Genomic DNA, 19,707 nt, shown 5'->3' on the forward strand with positions numbered 1-19,707 from the left:
ACTTTAAACATACATCATCAGAGAAGATACATAAAAAGCCAATAAGCACATAAAAAGCTGGCAGCATCTTCATTTATTAAGGAAATGCAAACTGAAACTACAAGATACCACTTACATCTACCAGGACAGTTACAAACAGAAAGACAGAAATGCTATGGAATAATCCTTCTGTAAACTGTGAACATATATTACTCTCATTGGTTAATAATGAACTGACTGGCCAGCAGCCAGGCTGAGAATGTTGGGAGGAAGAAGGGCAGAGACAATAGAGTCACCATGAGACACAGAGGGAGCAAGACATGCTGGAGGACAGGTAAAGCCATGGTCACATGGTAATACATGTGTTAATAGAAATGGGTTAATTTAAGTTCTGAGAGCTAGTCAGTAATAAGCCTGAACTATGGGCCAAGTATTTGCAACTAATAAGTTTCAGTGTGTTTATTTGGGAACTGCTGGTGGAAGAGAAACTTCCCCAACACAGAATTAAACACCAACAAGTGACTGGAGAAACTGGAACCCCTCACTCAATACCAGTACAACTATAAAACATTGTTAAATGCTTTGGAATACAATTTTGACAGTTTCTCAAAATGTTAAACATAGTTACTACAGAACCAATCAATTCCACTCTAGTTTCCTACAGCAAATCACCACAAATGGAGTGACTAAAAGAGGAATTTATTCTCACTGAGATCTGGAGGCAGGAAATAAAGCATCTGCATTGGAATTGAAGGTTGAAATCAAGATGGAAGTGGGGCTGCCCTTTCCCAGAGACTTTGGTCTAGGGAAAATCTATGCACCTATTCCAGCTCCTAGTAGCTGCTGGAATCCCTGCTGCCTTGTGGCCATAGCATTCCCTGCCTTATCTTCTAAACTGCTTCGTTCAGATACTTTCCTTGGTGTCTCAGCAAAATCTCTGCCATTGGTTTCCTCTTACTTGTGATGGTACTGAGTGTTCACCCAGATAATAAATTGTCTTTATTATCACTAATACACATTTAAAATAAAGGATTGATGTTGGAGACTGATCCAATTGATTTGACCTCATACATGCTAAACATTTATTCTATTGGCTGTGGTCTCTGCTGCTCATCATAAAATTCTTAACACAATATTACTATACCCTAACATACTTTTCTTAATAAGTTAACAATTATAATTTTCAGAGAGCTGGTCTTGAAATTTGATGAACGTATCCTAAAGGGAAAAGAAGTACTGTTTTTCAGCTTTTCATAATCTTCTAAAAATATTTATTCCTTTAATTTTATGTATATTCGCATCATATGTGCATAATAACCTCAGAGGTCAGAAGGCTGTGAGCCAACAAACAGATGCTAGGAACCCAAACCCAGGTCTTCTGCAGAGCAGTACATACTTTTAACTGCTGAGCCACCTGTCCAGTCCCTTATCATAATCTCGAAAACAATAAACCTTTCTTAGGCATGAGAGAAGTTTATTTCTTCTAAATAGGTGTCGATTTTCCTGATACCACTCAAAGCACTATCAGAGTCCTTGGAAATGTTTTATAACTTTGACAGAGCAATGATGAAATCACATGAATGTGTTATTAAGTAGGATATTTTGATAACCACACATTACTAGATCATTCTAGGCTGTTACTGCCTCAGCTAGAATATTTGCACTATCCATAACATCTAGCAGCAGAATAATAGCTCTGGGTAAGTATAAACTGTTAGTTCATGAACATAAAGAAATTATGTCAGACAAAAGGAAGCAGGACATGCAGGAGCAGTAAAAGCCAAGAGCCTTGGGGCAGCACACAGAGTAACAGAAATGGGATAATTTAAGTTGTAAGAACTTAGGTGGTAATAAGCCTGAGCAATTGGTCAAGTATTTATAATTAGTATTAAATCTCTGAGTGGTTATTTGGGAAGGAGCTGCCAGCACACAGAGAAATTCTGTCTATAATCATCACATTCAAAACAAAGAATTTAAATTTTACAATGAATAATGACAATACTTTCTAGTATATTCATGATGAAGTATCCCCAACCGTCCTACAGAGATATAATAAATTTATTTATTAAAAGTTAAAAATGGCTTTAAATCAGCTAATCTTATACAAGTAGGCCTTAGATAAATAGTCTCACCACCTACTGCATTTATTCATATCTTCTTAAATTTTTACCTGTGGTGGTTCTTGAAATAATTGATACTTTGTTTTCTAATGGATTCCTGCAAAACTTCAGACTTGCTACCACAAAATTCTTCTCCAACTTGCATCAACCTAGTTGGACAGAAAGGTCTATGTAAGTTTCAGGAACATCCTTACAGAAAACAAGAACAAAAATAGTCCAGGTTCTTTTTTTAACAAGTATAACCCACAGAAATTTAAATTTGGGTATTTGAAAAAACAATTATAAAGATTCTACAAGCCCAGTCCATCGGCCATGAGTAAGTATATTCTCTCCTAGGAAGTTAACAGAAAACTCATTAATTTCTAATTTTTTTATTTTTATGGTTGAATGTATAAAGCCACAGAAGACAGTATCTCAAACACTACCTGCTGACTATATCCAAAACAAAGATAAAATCATCGTATTTGAATATAGATAAATCAGTTCCAAGTAAGTAGGTTTTTACTTTTAGTTGGACATCCTGTAAGACACAAATAAACAAATAAGTAAATGTATTCTGTAGTACACATTAAAATGAGATAGTGATCATTCTTAGTTTGATAATATCTCTCTACACAGACCAACAGCCAAGTACCTTTAAGACTAACCTAATAGGGATAGCCCCATGAATGTTTTAAGAAATAGTAATGGCCACAATCTCACTAAAACTTGACATAATTATGTTAAATTATACTTAATGCAAAGACACATAAATATGCACATAATTCTTATGATAGGAAAGGTGTGTTGGGCTGAAGAGATGACTCAGCAATTAAGAGCACACACTACTCTTGCAGAGAACTCAAGTTCTATCTCCAGTGCCCCAATGGCTCACAACTGCCTGTGACTCTAGCTTCAAGGGATCCCATGTCTCTGACCTCTGAAGACGCCTGTTCTCAGATACACATAGCTACATATACACACAAATACATAAGTGAATATTAAATACAATCTTTTTTCAAAATATTATATTCTTATGAGAGATGGGACAAAATCATTACAGCTCTGATTCATTTGAAACTCAGCTATAATGCATTTAAAAATGAATAACTATAAAATAAGCATCAGACAACATATAAAAATTAACAGTTTTCACAATCATCTACATAAATGTTATAAAATGGAGAACTTTCACTGGAAAACACACTAAACCTTGAACAGGCCTATAAAAAATCTAGACCAGTAAGATAAAAAAATAACCCTAATGAAATTATATATAATATATATATAAATTATATATGTATGTATAGACATACACAGACACCTATATATTTCTTCTTTTTAAAGAAACCAGTACATTGAGAGTAATGGCACTGAGCAGATGAGCAGATAACTGATCAGTAGAGACCAATTTTCCAAATTCATGAAATTCCAGCCAAAATCACAAGATTTTTTCTTCTGAACAATTATCCTAAAATTCACCTATAGGCAATAATTGCTTTTTAAAAAGTGAAACTATGTAAGGATGGAATAAAAGTTCTGAGTAACGCTGTAAGACTTGTAATACACTGAATATACTACAAACCATTTAAAATAAAGGAATGAAATGTTCAGATAAATAATTCAAATAATTCAGTAAAAGAAAACAGTAGACATATAACATTTACAATTGCTGAATTAAAAAAAAATCCTGCTTTTTTGATTACTTAACCATGTCAAAAACACTATGCTAATGATTTTCTGTATGGGATAAAAGGATCCTTGTTCAGCAGGCATTTCCATCCCTGAAGAGGAACAGGAATTAGAGTGTCAAGTATTACTTTCTCTAAGCTCCTGTGCCTGTTTCACGGCAAAGCTGTCTCGAATGGAGGTCTGTCTTCCTTCAAAGTCACATTGTTTTTCTCTATACCTTGGAACAAATGAATTAGACAAGAGTAGAATTATACAGAAATTGGTGAAGAGGAAACTTAACTAATAGAAGGAAAACATTTACTGTTCAGATATCAAACAAAATACACAATGAATTAACGATTCCTATATTTTTTTCAAAAATGCAAAAGTTAGAAATTATAGAATAATTTAAAAAATAAAAGCATTCCTGAGAGTCTATGAAACAGGTGAGATAATATTCTCGGCACTCTGGATCCAACAGCGAATGTGCAGTGCAGATACAGACGCACAGTCGCCAGGAGAGCACTAAGCTGAGCTCTACATGGAGAAAGGCTGTCTGTACAGCCTGAGACAGAAAGACACAGATCATAGTTTGCATGAAAAAATACTATCTGCACTTAAAGGAAGTAAAAAAGAAAAATACCAAGAGTCATAGAGAATCTATGAAAACAAATAAAAAAACAAATAATTCACAAAACAAATTAAAATAATACAGACCAGGTTGACTACTGGAGTAGAGGACGTGGGGGCTAGCAAGGGGCAGTGGAAGCCTGGAGTACGACAATCAACTCAAAGGAACACAACTATTATATTTAAAGGTGCGATGACTTCCACAAACGGGCCAAATGCTTATATTGGAATGGTAAACTACATTTCTCATTGAATAGATTGCACGTGCCAGGAATACCGTCAGGCTGCCGTGTCAGATGGGCTAATTACATAAGAGGCCAGGCATTGCAAATGGCAACACTGAATACAGAAATTCTACTGTGAACATGCTAGTTTCAATTAACTACAATTAAGGTCTATAAGGAGACTAAATCACAAAAAATTTATGTCTAGCCCTGGGTGTATATTAAATGAGCATGAGTGTGTGTGTGTGTATCCAAATATAATGCTCAAACAAAAAGAGCCCCAAATCACAATTATTTGATAAAAACATAATATATTAATATTGTCATAAGAGAAAATAAAGAAGTCAAAACAATTATAACTACAACATAAATATATTTAAATGTTAAATAAACCAAATTGTGTAACCCAATATATGGTTGTCATAAACCAGAGTACTAAATTATAAAGATAAATGATTCTTGAGGAAATTTACATTTTTAGGATGTTTCCCTAAATATTTTTTTTTTAAGAGAACCGTATAGAAGATAATCAAACTGAAGAGCAACCTAAATAGGGGGTGGGTAAAGTTTTTCAAAGATTCCAAAGAAATTATACTTCGATCTAGGAAGAACCATATCTTAAGTTTCCGATCACAGCTCAAACGGCCAACTGAAGGAAAATGTAAGGAGGCCGCATCAGTCTCCCAGCTGGGTCTACTCATGATTCACGCGGTGCCCAACCTAAAGGTGAGAGCAGCAGAAAGCAGGGCCCTCAAGAGGGCTTTACGGTCACGCAGGTGGGGTCCCTGGGACTGGGACTGGTGCCCGAGGGACATGGCTTTCCCATTCCACAAGGCAAAGCGCAGCAGAGGGTAACATCTGTGAAACAGGAAGCAGAACCTCACCCCACACAAACTCTAAGAATTCTGACTTAAACTTCCCAGACCAGAACTATAAAAACCAATGCATATTCATTTGAAATAGTCCAGTCATTATAGTAGTTCAAATGGAGCACACTGAGAGCAGCCCAAATCCTACACACACACACACACACACACACACACACACAGAGTTTTCCTCAAAGAAGCTCGCAAAGAAATAAACTATTATTTATTCTTCCTTATATTTTGACCCTAATATCACCTACTTATTTTTTTTCCTAAAATTAAGAAAAGAGGAATTCAAGAAAACTAAATAAATAGGACAGCTCAATTAAAAAAAAAAAAAAGGCACTATTCTTTAGGATTTCCTTAGTCATGGATCACATGAATATTCCCAATGGAAAATTTCAAACTAAGAGACTTTTTCTTTCTATTACTCATTGTAGTCGATATAATTATCAACTAATTATAGAAATTAAGTTAAATGATAGCCTTGTTCTAAAGATAAGTAAGCATATGATTAAGCCTGCAGAGAGTACAAACACACAAAGTTTCAAACAAGAATGTCTAAGACAACCACAACGTGAATGTTTGGATCACAGCTTCTGTGGAAGTAAACATGAAAATAAACCAAACCTGCCATATTCGCGTAAGGCCATGCTCCAGTTTCTTTTTTACATAGCTACGATCAAAATTGGTTTCTTCCGTACTCATCACATTACTTCCTTCTGAAAACAACAACAACAAAAAAATGGAATGTTTTTAATTAAGTGTAATTTTTTTCCTAAATTTTTTGTTGTTACTGTTCTCTCATTTTTACAAACCAATGGAAGATAAAAAAAAAAAAAAAAAAAAATTCAGGGCTCAATAGTTCAGAGCACGAGCTACTCTTCCAGAGTTAGAGTCCTAGCAACTACATGGATCTCACAACCTTCTGTAACTTTGGTCCTGGGGGAATCCCACACCCTCTTCTGGTATATACAGGCACCAGGCATGCATGTGATGTACAGGCACCCATACACATAAAATAAAAAAAAAGAAAATATGCTCAATATATATGCATTCAAAATAATAGTAAAATCAGGTATTGTGATTAAATCCCTTTGACACATAAGTAACATAGAGAAATGCTAAATAAACCCAAAGCTATGCACTAGAAGTTCAATGAGGCAGTGGGGCCCCCGAGTCACAAACCACCTACTTCAAGACCATGTGATAGGCTGGTGCCAGGCCACTAGAAAACCTAATTCAACTATCAGGTAATATGCATGCCAACAAGACTAGAAGACAAAAGGAGATAAATCTGCATGTTTTTATTTTTATAATTCAGGTTATATTTTTATAATGAACTATAATAGTAATCATTCCACACAAAATATTTAGTAATATCCAATCCAACAAGCAAAATCAATATTGTTCCTCAAAAAGCTTTTCCTTCTGGAAATACAAACACACACCTGCTTAAAAGGTCTGTAGCTTAGTGTGCTGCTCTTAGCACACCGTCTTCTCCAGGCTGGGAAGGAGTCCAGTAGTAACTAGGAAAAGGCCATCCTTGCCCGTCAACAGAAATACCTATGGGCACTGCCTGAGTTTGACTACATGCACGACCTAGCAGTGGTGACCCAGCAGCTTAGCCATGCATCTAAACTATAACTTTAGCGGTTTGTTTAGGACTTATAGTGTTAGGATGGCAAAAAGTATCACTACAGAGCTACAGAAAATGAATTCTAAAGGTCCTTAGCTTTACAAAGGGACTAGGAATTATTTTCTATCACCAGTTCTTACCATTGTACTCTTGCAAGTCTGCATTTAACTATTTAGAGGCCTACACATTGTTGATGGATTGCTGAATTAGTCAGAAAACTTAAATTCTCTTAAGATATAGATTAGAGCAGGGAAGTGCAACAAAACAGTCTAAATATATAAGGTCCATCACCACAAAGATCATATCTTATTCTCTACAATTTTTGTTTTAACATTTGTATTGGACCTATTAAGTATGCACATTTAGCAGTTCTTATATTTAATATATATGTTGATTCTTCCCAAAAGCTGTCCTTTGGTTTATCATTAAATAATGTATTAGAAAATTAAAAAAAAAAAAGGTGCTGAAGTATCTTAGCACTGCCCATACCTAGAAAAATGTAAAAGAGTAACAAAGCAGAGTACGTGCCAGGAAAGCCTGGCCCTCACTGCTCTCTCCCCTTCCCTCTGTCTCCCTTTACCCTCTTCAATAACATTTCTACCCCATGAGACATTTTGGGGGGGTATCTTAATTTTACTGTTTACATGTATGATTAGACATGTCTTCTAACATGGCTTCAAAATTCTGTTTAATCTAACAGTAAGATTTAGGTATTTCCTGCTTTATCCAATCACAGAAACCAGGCACCCAGAGAGTAGAAGTTATCAAAAATAAGTTCAGCAAAAAGACCACCAAAATTAAATTGCATGACATAGCATGATTTATGCTGGATTAAACAAGTGTTAATAAAATTGTGTAGGTGAATGTGCAGGTGCACATTATAAGCATGTACTCGTGGAGCCACAGGTTGTTGTGGTGTGGTGGTTTAAATAAGAATGGGCCCAATAGGCTACTTATATTTATTTGAATGTTTAGTCACTAGGGAGTGAAACTCTTTGAAAGAATTAGAAGAAATAGGTGGTGCAGCCTTGGTGGAAGACGTGTGGTCTTGTTGGAGAAAGCACGTCCCTGGGGTAGGCTCTGAAGTTTCAAAACTCCATGCCAGGCCCAGGATTTCTCAGATCAGGATACAGCTCTCAAGCTACCGCTCCAGAACTTTCCTACTTGCCACTACGCTCACCACCATGATGATAATAGACTAAACTTCTAAAATTGGTAAGCAAGGCCCCAATTAAATGCTTTCTTCCATAAGAACTGCTTTGGTCATGGTGTCTTTTCATAGCAACAGAACAGTAACTAAGATACCTGGTAACTTCCTCAGTTGTTTTCCACCTTGTTTTTTGAGACAGGGTCTCTCACTGAACCTTGAATTTGTTGGCTTGACTTAGCTGACTGGCCAATAATTCCAACTATGGTCCGGGGACAACAGTCACACACATGGCTTTTCACACAGTTACAGGGGTCCAAGCGCAGGTCCTCGCGCTTGACTGGCAGGTCCTTTACTGGCTGAGACATCTCACAAACCTCCAGTTACCTGAAATAGCTTGGCTATTGTTTGAAGAGGATCATTAAAGACATAAATTTAAAAAGAATGCCTAGTAAAATTAGAAGTTCCCATTTTCTTTATTACTTAGAATTGTATATCATAACTACTTAAAAGTATATTTTCCTTACAAAAAAGAATGCTTTTAAAGTCTTTTTTTAAAATTTCATGTGCATTGGTGTTTTGCTTGCACCTATATTTGTGAAGGTGTCGGATCCCCTGGAACTGGATTTACAGACAAATGTGAACTGCCATGTAGTTGCTGGAAATTAAACACAGGTCCTTGGAAGAGCAGTATGTGTTCTTAACTGCTAAGCCATCTATCCAGCCCTGTTTTAAATCTCTTCCTGTATTTTCAAAATGGAAAATACCAATATAATTAATTCTTAGAACCTAACTTTATTTTCATAACTTGCAAATTAAAGTAACAGTAAATATGGAGTATTTCCTAACAAATCTGAGAAGATCAGTGTCTCACCAGGTTTACAATCAATAACACTACAAGAATATTGTTTAAAATGCTTTTTCAGACAATTAAGCACCAGGGCCATCAGCATGTACCCTCAGAAACGGAATTATGTGCCACTTGAAAAGTTCTTTGGACCAGTTACTCCCCAAAGAAAACTGAGCTTTTGTAGTGTCTGAATGGCCTTCTTGGCCGAACATTATAATCTATGGCCACTAAAATGCCTCAGTCCTAAACTGGACCTTGTCCCTTCTCACCACTATGCAAGAAACGCGGCGCGTTACAGCTGAGTTTTAAGGAAGCAATCCAAACCATTTCCTACCAGATGCTGCAGCTGTCTCCTCACTGTCGTGCTTCCCGTGCCACTCCATGGTCCTGTAGTAGCTGAGCATGACTTCCCACAGTGCTTTGCACAGGTCCGCCAGGCATGGAATATAGCTGTCTGGTGTTACATGCTGAAGAAAAGGAGTCAATTCCCAAGAATGATATTTTCTTAAGTACTCACAGCTAATCAAAATGAAATTTCCTATTACTAATCAAATACAAGCAAAACTACAAGTAAGGAAATCTCTTCCATTGGAATAGCATAAGAAGTACATCAATATAAGAATTCCCATTTCAACATAGCTTTTTTATTACTCATTAGTAATAACAGTCCATACAGTCCTAATCCATTTTAGTTCCTGAACCAATCCAAGAAATTACTGAACTGATAAGTGTTCTCAAATCATACATTTAACGTCCCCAAATGTCAGAACACAGTCCAAGAATGGAGTCATGTGAGATTTCTGAGACCTTATGAGAAAAGTCCAAGTGAACCAGTCTTGTAACCTCTAATCCTCCATGGACTAACATGGGTTATTCTTGGAATGTGCTCTCATGCCCCTCATGGTGTAGGATAGAAGTGAGTTCATTTCAGCTGTTGTTATTCATGGACCTCTATGGAAAAGCACGGTTTTTCCACATGCGGCTTGTCCTTGTGATTGACTACCTTACTTGTGATTCTCTTAACCCTCAGAGTACAAACTGTCTAAGTCTCTGGATACAGTTGGCTATTGCATGAGACATTAGTCCACCTCATTTCAGGACCCATTTTCCCAGGGTCACACTAACTAGAATGGTAAATAACCAGATATATATACTTTTTCAAACACATGTCTAAACATGTAGACGTGGCTTTATATTTGTTCTTGGAGCAGAGTCACAAATGACATAATGGAGGCTAGATTTATCATTCAATTATTTCATCTGTGGAAAATGAGTAAACACTTTTATAATCTCCGACTTCTATAGATGCTCCAGAACTCACAGATATTCCAATAAAGTAAAACATTTTAGTGCAAGGTACACAGGTTATGGAACACTGAAAAGCTCTAAGGAACGTGCATGAGGGCCCTGCCCCCATCTTTTTACTCTATAAAAACAGGCCTTCTGCATTCTCTTTCCTATTCTGCCTTCCAAGCTTCCCACCTGGCATAAAGCATTCGCTTTAGATTTTCTAGATCCTTTATGTTTGTGATGGACCCACCAGAATGAACTCTGCTGACAAGCATAGGAAGGTTCAGGACTGGAGTGAGCAGTCCTCAACGGGGAGGGCTAGCAGAGCAGAGCTGCAGTGACACAGATACATCAGGCTGCTGCTCTGGATGTCACGTGCCTGACTAGTCTTCCCTGTAAACAGACTGATGGCTACCTTAATTGTCTTCATAGAACTTTGTTTCAGTAACTGACAGAAGCAGATACGGAGATCAACAGCCAAGCACTGGGCCAAGCCCGGGGAGTCCAGAAGAGAGGGATTGTATGAGCAAATGGGTCAAGACCATGATGGGGAAACCTACAGAGACTGGTGACCTGAGCTAGTAGGAGCCCACTGACTCTGGACTGATAGCTGGGGAACCTGCATGGGGTGACATTTCTGTGTCTTGGGAAGTTTGTGGGGTCACTAACAATGAGATCAGAATTCACCCCAGTGCATGAACTGGCTTTTTGGAGCCCATTCCCTGTGGTGGAATACCTTGCTCAGCCTTGATATGGGGGAAGGGGCTTGGCCTGCCTGAAATAGATATACGAGACTTGGTTGACTCTCGATGGAAGGACTTACCCTTTCTGAGGTGTGGATGAGGGGCTGGGTAAGGAGAAGGGGGGGGAGAAAAGGGGAAGGAGGGGGAACTGTGGTTGGTATGTAAAATAAAAAAAACTTTTAAATTAATTAAAAAAGAATTTTGACCCCAAAAGAAAAAATAGAACTATACAAAAAACTGTTGCCATCCAGCAATGAATTTCTACATCACATCATACTTTATCAAACCACAAAATTAAAACTTAAATCTACTTACTACCTTTTACTCTACACAATGTGAAGAGGAGTTACTGTTTAACAGATACAAGAAGCAAGAGATAATATACCTGGCCTTGAACTCACAGAGATCTGCCTGCCTCTGCCTCCCGAGTGTAGGGATTACAGGCATGCGCCACCACCACCCGGCTTTACCTATTATATTTTTCAAAAACAACTGAAATTATAGTAAACCTGCTCAGATCTAACTAAATCAATGACTTTGTCTAAAAGTCTCCCAAAAGAACTCAAATTTTATTATAACCCAATACATCACTGTCTATAAGCATATAAGAATAATAAATTTAACACCAGATAAGCAAAACAATCCTCATCTACGCTTATATTCTAAAACATAAACAACAGGGACCATTGTACTATATATATATATATATATATAATAGGTGTTTCCAGTGTATACAAATTCTGACATATTAATCTCTGTGTTTGTAATATGCTGGGAATAGGACCCATTTTGCAATAAAATTGATTCATTTCCACTCTACTGTACAAGCAATTAGCATCTACTCTAAAAATAAAAAACCTGCTTCTTAGCCATGTACTTAAAAGTCAGGCATGGTGGCACACACCTATAACACAAAAGAAACAGCAACAGGTGTGTTACAAGTTCAAGACCAGCTCCAGCTACATAGTGAGACCTGATCTTTAAACCACAAATCAGTCAGTAAATTAAAATAAAAAATTAAAAAAAAATCACTTGTAACCTGAATATTCTAATTAGTTTATGAAAAGTACCTCTAAAACTAAACTGGAATTGATATGAAAACATCTTGTCTGCTGACTAGATATCACTGAGTTGAAAGGTGCTATGCAGGTCACTGGGGGAGAAAAGTCATCAATGAACTTATTCTGTGCTCAAATCTGCATACTGGTATAATGACCTGACAAGCAAGATGTGCCCACAGAAGTAATAGTGACAGGACAGTTATCAGAGTAACCAACTGCTTTCTGATTAGCTGTGAGCCTGTTCCACAGGAGTTCATGCCCGATATCGTACACTTACACAAAAGTCCACGGCTAGGTAGGTCACAAGACCTGGGCGGAGGAGGAGGGACAGAAATCTAGTACTGCTGTTTTGTTAACTGGGTATGTCATCAATTTGCCTTCTAAATATTTATGTTTATAGGCACTGCTTGCAACCTAGGTCAAAGAAGTTTCAGTTCTGTACTGGCAGCAGTTAACAGAGAGATTCATAAATGGTCAAAGAGCGAATAAGTGACTCTGAGTGCTCAGAACAAAATGGTACATCCACATCCATTCCTGAGAGGCTAAACGGAGTATCACAGGAGAGGGGGTAGACAGGATGAAAGATCTCAGTATGAGATGCTACTTTTGAACATGACATGGCTGCTTCACTACCAAACTCATGGCAGCCAGAATTAGTCAATAATCCCACATGGACAGAAGGGAGGGACTCATAGACTTCCATCCTTAGCTGAGTGGCTGCAGTAATCTGAATGATAATGATCCCCATAGACCCATATATTGGAAGGCTTGATCTGCACTTGCTAAAACTATTTGGAAAGAATTAAGAGATATGGCCTTGTTGGAGATGTGTCATGGTGGAAGGGTGTTTGAAGTTTCAAAAATCCAACCCAGTTAGCTTTCTCTCTGTCTCCAACTTACGAATGTGATGTAAACTCTCAGCTACCACTCCATGCCATGTCTGGCCGCTTGCTACCATACTCTCCACTGTGATGGTGCCCTCTGAAACACTCAACAAGCCACCATTAAATGCTTTCTTTCATACATTGCCTTCCTTGGTCGTGGTGTCTATTCAAAGCAACAGAAAAGGAACCTTGGCAGGGGCTATTGGCTACTCGCTGCTAGGGAAGGAAATCCTTTATCTTCAGGGCTGTGGCCACAGGTCAACGGCCATATGCATACAGTCAGCACTACTCAGACTCCTCAAATGATCACAAACAAGAGTGTGGTAAGAAGAGAATATGAAAGGGGGCTTATATTGGAGGTCTGGGGGAAGCAAGGGAGTGAGTATATGACTACGATACATTGTATGTATTATGAAATTGACAAGGAATAAATGTTTTTAAAAAGCATTTCCAGATTTCACAGGGAACCTTATTATATTACACAGGCATGGATAAACCATGACCAAAGATAGTCAAAATGAAAAATTAAATAGATAAAGACATACTATCATAAAACAGGCAGGCAAAGAAAATGACCAGACAAAATTACTGTCTGGATTAATAGCCTATAAAACTTCCACATAGAAATCAAAGCATGATGGGGAGGAAATGGAGGCCCTGGTTCCACATGGAACCAGTTCCACATTGGCCAGTCACTTCTCACACAAGACCCCACTCTGGATCTGTTTCACCTCCACAAAAGAGACAAAGGTGCCCAGACCTGCCACCTCCTCATTTGCCTAAGACAGTCACCAGTTACTAAATGTCGAGCAAGGAAGCTTGGCTCGAGTTCTCACTGAAGGACTCATTTGCATTAGGCCAGGTATACTGTGTGTGGCACCACATAGCAATTCCAGGTCTATGTTCATAGATGGAAAAGTGCAATTAATCATGAATGAATCAATTCAGAAAATACTAACACAATAAAACACCTCCTCTTGAACTGTCCTTAAGATAGGAAACAGAAGTGCAATACCCAGTATCTCTCTACTGCTACATTTATTTTCCACATTCACCTTCAGTGAAAGTGGTACAGAGAGGGGAAAGAGAGGTGCAGTCTCCTGAGAAACAGTGGTTAATACAGAAAAGCATTATTCTAAATAACTTTAAAAGGAAAACTTGCACATGCATGGAAACGATAATGTCTCCTAACTCAGGTAAGCAAAAGTGGCAATAAGCACCCTGTCCCGGCCGGAATCCAGATCTGGAAACCTGGCTCTCACAGTACACAAGTGTGAACACAATCTCAACACCATGATCTAATCTTGATTAATGGCTTAAATTCCACAGATCTGACCTCCTATGCCACCCCAATCAGTTCAGAGAAAGCATAGGACCTCCCATCTCTACTACTAACCATTGCCAGTAGCATACCTAATCAGAAGGCAAATGAAGACACCAACAAACCTTAAATAGACATGGTGACTTAGGTGATTTCCAAAGCAGAGTGCAAATCCAGCAATAAATATAAGCAACCTTTCTGAATTTGAACTATACAATGGAAGAATATCATCTTTTCAAAGCTGCTACAGTGAAAAGTGATAAATATGAAAGACACTGACAGTCTCTGATTTATTATACAATTGTATAAGAAAATTCTATTATTAAATATCTACCAAAAAATCAGAAAGACGCTTTACTATTAAAGCACAGCACCAGGAATTCTTAGGGGCCCTTACAGCAATTTCGTTGGTTCATATTTATATTTAGCACTCTACTTACATTCTAACAAACATGCAGAGAACAGATGCTCTGGTACCTTAAAGAGACCCAAAACACACATGCATGCACGCACGCACGCACGCACACGCACACAGACAGACAGACAGACAGACAGACAGATAGAGAGAGAGAGAGAGAGATATGCACAGACTTAAACCCTGGAATCACAACGTCATCAAAGGTCATTACTGCCACTGGACAAATGCTGCTGCATTGACAATCTTGGTCAAAATAGCACTAGACTCAGTGAGCTAAAAGTATCATTTATGGCTTGAACACTGTCTCTCAGTGGAAACATGGTTAAAAGACATGCTCCCCCACCCTGGCCAGCTGCAAGTCTCTAATGATTTTGCATGTGCTAGGCTGTACTTTCTAACCACCAGCAAGGTAAGCAGTGGCAGGCAAAGCACAGAAGTGGACAGGACATGCCTGGGCTTGGAGCCATGACTCCTACATAACAACAGAAACAATATGACACTCAATAGATTTTTTGAAATAGAATATTTGACAAATATTCCCAGCACCTGACTAGATTCCTACCTTGAACACAAAAACAGCTACTCTCAGCTATCAAGCACTTGGTCATTAGTGTTACATAGGTACCAACAAAAACAACGTCAGAGTGTACTGCTTAAATAACAACTGTGGCACAGCAAGTGACTGAAGTATCAGGCTTAGGTGTTCCTAATTACTGATAAATAGTCTTAATTAAAGAGATACCAGTATTATAAAGTAGGCAAAGCATGTATCATTTTGTATATATTTTTTTCAAAGTTTCACATGAGAAATTTATGTTATGTGTTATGATATCTGAAATGACCATAAAAACAATTATTTAAATATAAGAACACTGTTGAATTAAGAATGGCAGTTTTCAAGTAGTTTTTTACCAGGGGATTATTTCATTTCTACTAACAGGATATTGAGAAATATTCCACATGTGTGTGCTTTCCATGACTAATAATCTTAGAAAGCACTGACTCAAGAGGCAATACACAATAAGCTATTTGTTATCTAGTAATTTTAAAACATACAAGTTATTTCAAAAAATCACTTTCTCATCAGTTTGTTTTCAAGTGAAAATAATCCAAAAGAAACACAATAGGGAATACATTAAGTATAACTTTTCATTCATCAAAATACATATGCCTACCCTAAATTGCAGCCTTAAATAATCTGAATGTCAAGGACCATCTCATGAAGTCCTGACTTTAAAAAGCATATAAAAACACACAATATGCACAAACAGATAAAAACAACAGAGCTAACCAGTATAAAGGACATCTAAATATTTGTCTAGAACGCCATTTTCAGTTAGTAGGATTTTCTGCTTAATAGAAATCGCAAAATTTTTGTAACTTGCTTCATCTCTTAAAGTCATCTATCAATTAGAGCCACACTAATAAAATCAAAAACAAAGGTGACAATTTTGGTAATAAAATAAACATGATTAAAAAAATTAATGTTTCAAAGTTCAGAAATATCAATGATGGCTCTATTTAAAAGTGGACAAGTATATAATTATGTAACTGTATCAGACTCAAAAAATAGGTAAAACAGTCCTGATTTAGAAAATTATTTTTAAAAGGTATTTCAACTACATTAATACTTGTCATTATTAACTTCCTAGTATATCAAATACGCCTTCTAGAACAGCCAGCTATTCTCAACCTGTGGGTTGAGACCCCTTTGGGGGTCAGACAGCCCTTTCACAGGGTCACCTAAGACCATCAGAAAACACAGATATTTACATTACAATTCGCAACAGTGCTTTAATTCAAAAGAGTAGCAAAATTATGAAGCAGCAAAAGAAAACAATTTTATGGTTGAGGTCACCACAGTATGTGGAACTGTATTAAAGGTCGAAGCATTAAGGAGGCTAAGAATATTGAAAAGTAAGAAAATTTCTCCAGTCCCCACAGGCATGTGTGTGAGAGCGTGTCCTGTACATGTCACAACTTGTTGAAACATGAAGATTAACTGATTCTTCATGCTAATTCCTGGAAATATTTTTTAAAGCTGCTATCTACTTCCTATAAGTGTTTCGTATTTCCTTACCTGAAGTCTGAAGAAGCTTACAATGTCCCATGAGAGACCAGGCTGGAATGAGTGCCCACAGTTAACAATGACATGCACACTGCAGCCGTGTGGCCCATGGAGTGTCACTGCATTTAGCTCTAGGCCATCCTCTGAACCCTTCCTGCACAGGGCTGTGACACCACCCTTTCTTGGCGGTACTCCTACACTGCCAGCTACGTTTTCAGATTCTTTATTCTCTTTCCCATAACCTAAGCCAGAATGCCACAAGCCAACAGCTTAATGTTTTCTTCATCTCCCCTTCACCCTTTCCCCAATCTTCTTATCTGGTCTCATGGCTCTAACTATTAACAGATTCATATGACTTCCAATTCTGTAGCTACAGACCTGCCCCGCCCAAGATCTTTCATCCAATGCCCTCAACAAGGCCACTTGATGTTTATCAGGATGGAACAAGTTGATGGTAGCAAGTGTCCACAGTTCTGGAACTTGGGAGACTAAGGGAGTGAGATGCTTCAAAAAACCAAAAGGACGAGGAGCAAAGAGATGCCTGGTTTCTGTCTGTGGTACTGCTGCTCCGCAACCTGCCCAGTAAAAACAAATAACACTACCATTTCCAGCTGTCAGCCTCGGCTCTTCACACTGAGCTACCTGTCAGTCAAGCCTCATACTAAAGCACACCCTAATATATCAACTGCTCACCTGCTCTGTATAAGAACTACATTGGAAAAGAAAAAAATGATAAACATGTTTTGTTTCTATTTTAGTGGCATCTTCAGACAGTAGCTAGAAAGAAATGGGGAGAGACGAACAATAACAACACTAATGCATACCGTACAGAGATCTTTATATTGCAGCTTCTGGAATTTTGTATCTGTGTTTCCCGCACACAGCTCCACATAGCCAAGCACAACCTGAAACACGGTGTTGTGAATGGCCTGAGTGAAGTGCATATGAAGTTGATCCATTGCCGTCTAGGAAAAGAAAACACAAAGAGTGTAACTTCATAGACTTAAATAAATTTCAAATGATTTGACAAAACACAGAAGAAAAAACTCATCAACTATAACATATACATCATTATCATCCTTACAATTAACTGTCATAGTTTATAGTATAGACTGTTTGCAAAAAACTTTCACATAACTGTGGCATTATCCTACTAAGGCTGAGTGTGAATTCTGAAACTGTACTCCTATTCTGTTTTATGACTGGTATTCTCGTTCATTCTCAACATACATAGTTGTATCTCTGTGTCCCCTGTCCTGCCTAATACTTGTTCCCTTACATTGTTCAGGAATCCTATTTAAGTCAGTACTTTTCAGCACACCTTTTGCTTTCCCTGGACAGAGCTCTCTAAAGCACTTCCCTACAAACTTCACATGTGCGTCTGTGCTGTCTGAATTAAGAATGGGCCCCATGGACTCATATCTTAGTCACTAGGGAGTGGAACTGTTCGAAAGGATTAGACTGATCAGAAGGTTGGCCTTGCTGGCATAGGTGTGGTTTTGTGTAGTCTTAGAGGGGTGTTACTGGGGGTGAGGTTTGAGGCCTGGGTGCATTCTCATTCTCTCTCCCTCCCTCTCCCCCCCCCCCCCCCCCCCCGCTTGCCTTCTCCAGATCAGGATGAAAACCTCTCAGCTACATCTCTAGCACTACGCCTGCCTGCGTGTTGTCATTCTCACCATGATAATAATGAACTAATCCTCTGGAACTGTAAGAAAGCCCTCAATTAAATGTTTTCCTTGTAAGAGTTGCCTTGGTCATGGTGTTTCTACACCGCAATAAAAACCCTAACTAAGACAGCATCCCTCACCAGAACAGAACATATATGATAGTCCATATTCTGGCACCTAGAGCAATACAGTAGGTAGGTACAAATGTATATTTAATGAACAAAAACAATATTATGGACTCTTTCCTTCCAGAATGTGGTGCGGGAGAATTGTCTGTATTCTGTCAATCATGTTTTAAATAAACACTGATTGGCCAGGCAGGAAGTATAGGCGGGAAAACCAGACAGGAAGTAGAAACGATGCAATGAGAACAGGAGAATTATGGGAAGGAGGAAGTTGACTCCTCCCAGTCCTAAGCAGACTACCAAGGAAGCAGGATGTGACCTGCCAGCTGAAAAAGGTACCAAGCCATGTAGCTGAAATAGATCAGAATAATGGATTAATATAGGCTACAAGAGTGGACAGAAGCCTGAGCTAGTGGGCCAATCAGCTTTATAACTTAAAGAGATCTCTGTGTGATTTTCTTTGGGGCTAAACAGCTGTGGGAACCAGGCAGGACAGAAAACCCCCAACAAGCAAGCCAGCCCTTCATGTTACAAAAACGTAGCACCAAAAGAACAAAAAGCTGTGTCTATCATGTTTAAATGTTAGGTGAATAAATGTATAATTCTAGACATGGACAACACAACCCTTGTGTTGTGTTTTCCATGGAAGATTGTGGATAAGTGAACATTACATGGCAAGCGCAAGCATTGGGGAAATCTGCTAGATGCAACGGACCTATCTGGCAGATAAACGTCCCCAATGAGCAACAGTTTATACAGCATTTGAGGGAATCAGGCTGGCCTGTCTAGGAACAAACAAAATCCCACATTAAGATCTACATCACAGGACTAAGACTCAAGATATAGAACACTGCATGTAATCTCTCATTGACTGAATTAGTTTGTACTTTTCTTCCCTTCCTTTGTGATTGTCTGGTTGTTTGAAAACAGGTATGGTATTTGTTATGTAGCCCCTTGGGCTTGCAATCTTCCTGTGTCAACCTCTTAACTTTTCAAAAACTCTTACATAAAATTATGAAAATATC

The 19,707-nt window shown here is 38.1% G+C and overlaps 1 protein-coding gene across 1 annotated transcript in view; it reads right to left on the reverse strand.

Moving 5' to 3' along the window:
- Positions 1 to 19,707, reverse strand: part of Vps50 (VPS50 subunit of EARP/GARPII complex) — a 115,466-nt gene that overhangs the window by 52,506 nt on the left and 43,253 nt on the right. The window contains exons 12-16 of the mRNA XM_057784866.1: positions 17,715 to 17,855; positions 9,440 to 9,572; positions 6,100 to 6,191; positions 2,525 to 2,619; positions 2,150 to 2,248 (exon numbers count right to left, since the gene is read on the reverse strand). Of these exons, the coding sequence (XP_057640849.1) occupies positions 2,150 to 2,248; positions 2,525 to 2,619; positions 6,100 to 6,191; positions 9,440 to 9,572; positions 17,715 to 17,855 (560 nt within the window). The remainder of the gene's footprint in view (positions 1 to 2,149; positions 2,249 to 2,524; positions 2,620 to 6,099; positions 6,192 to 9,439; positions 9,573 to 17,714; positions 17,856 to 19,707) is intronic.

The sequence above is a fragment of the Chionomys nivalis genome, chromosome 1, assembly GCF_950005125.1.
Source record: "Chionomys nivalis chromosome 1, mChiNiv1.1, whole genome shotgun sequence".
NCBI lineage: Eukaryota > Metazoa > Chordata > Mammalia > Rodentia > Cricetidae > Chionomys > Chionomys nivalis.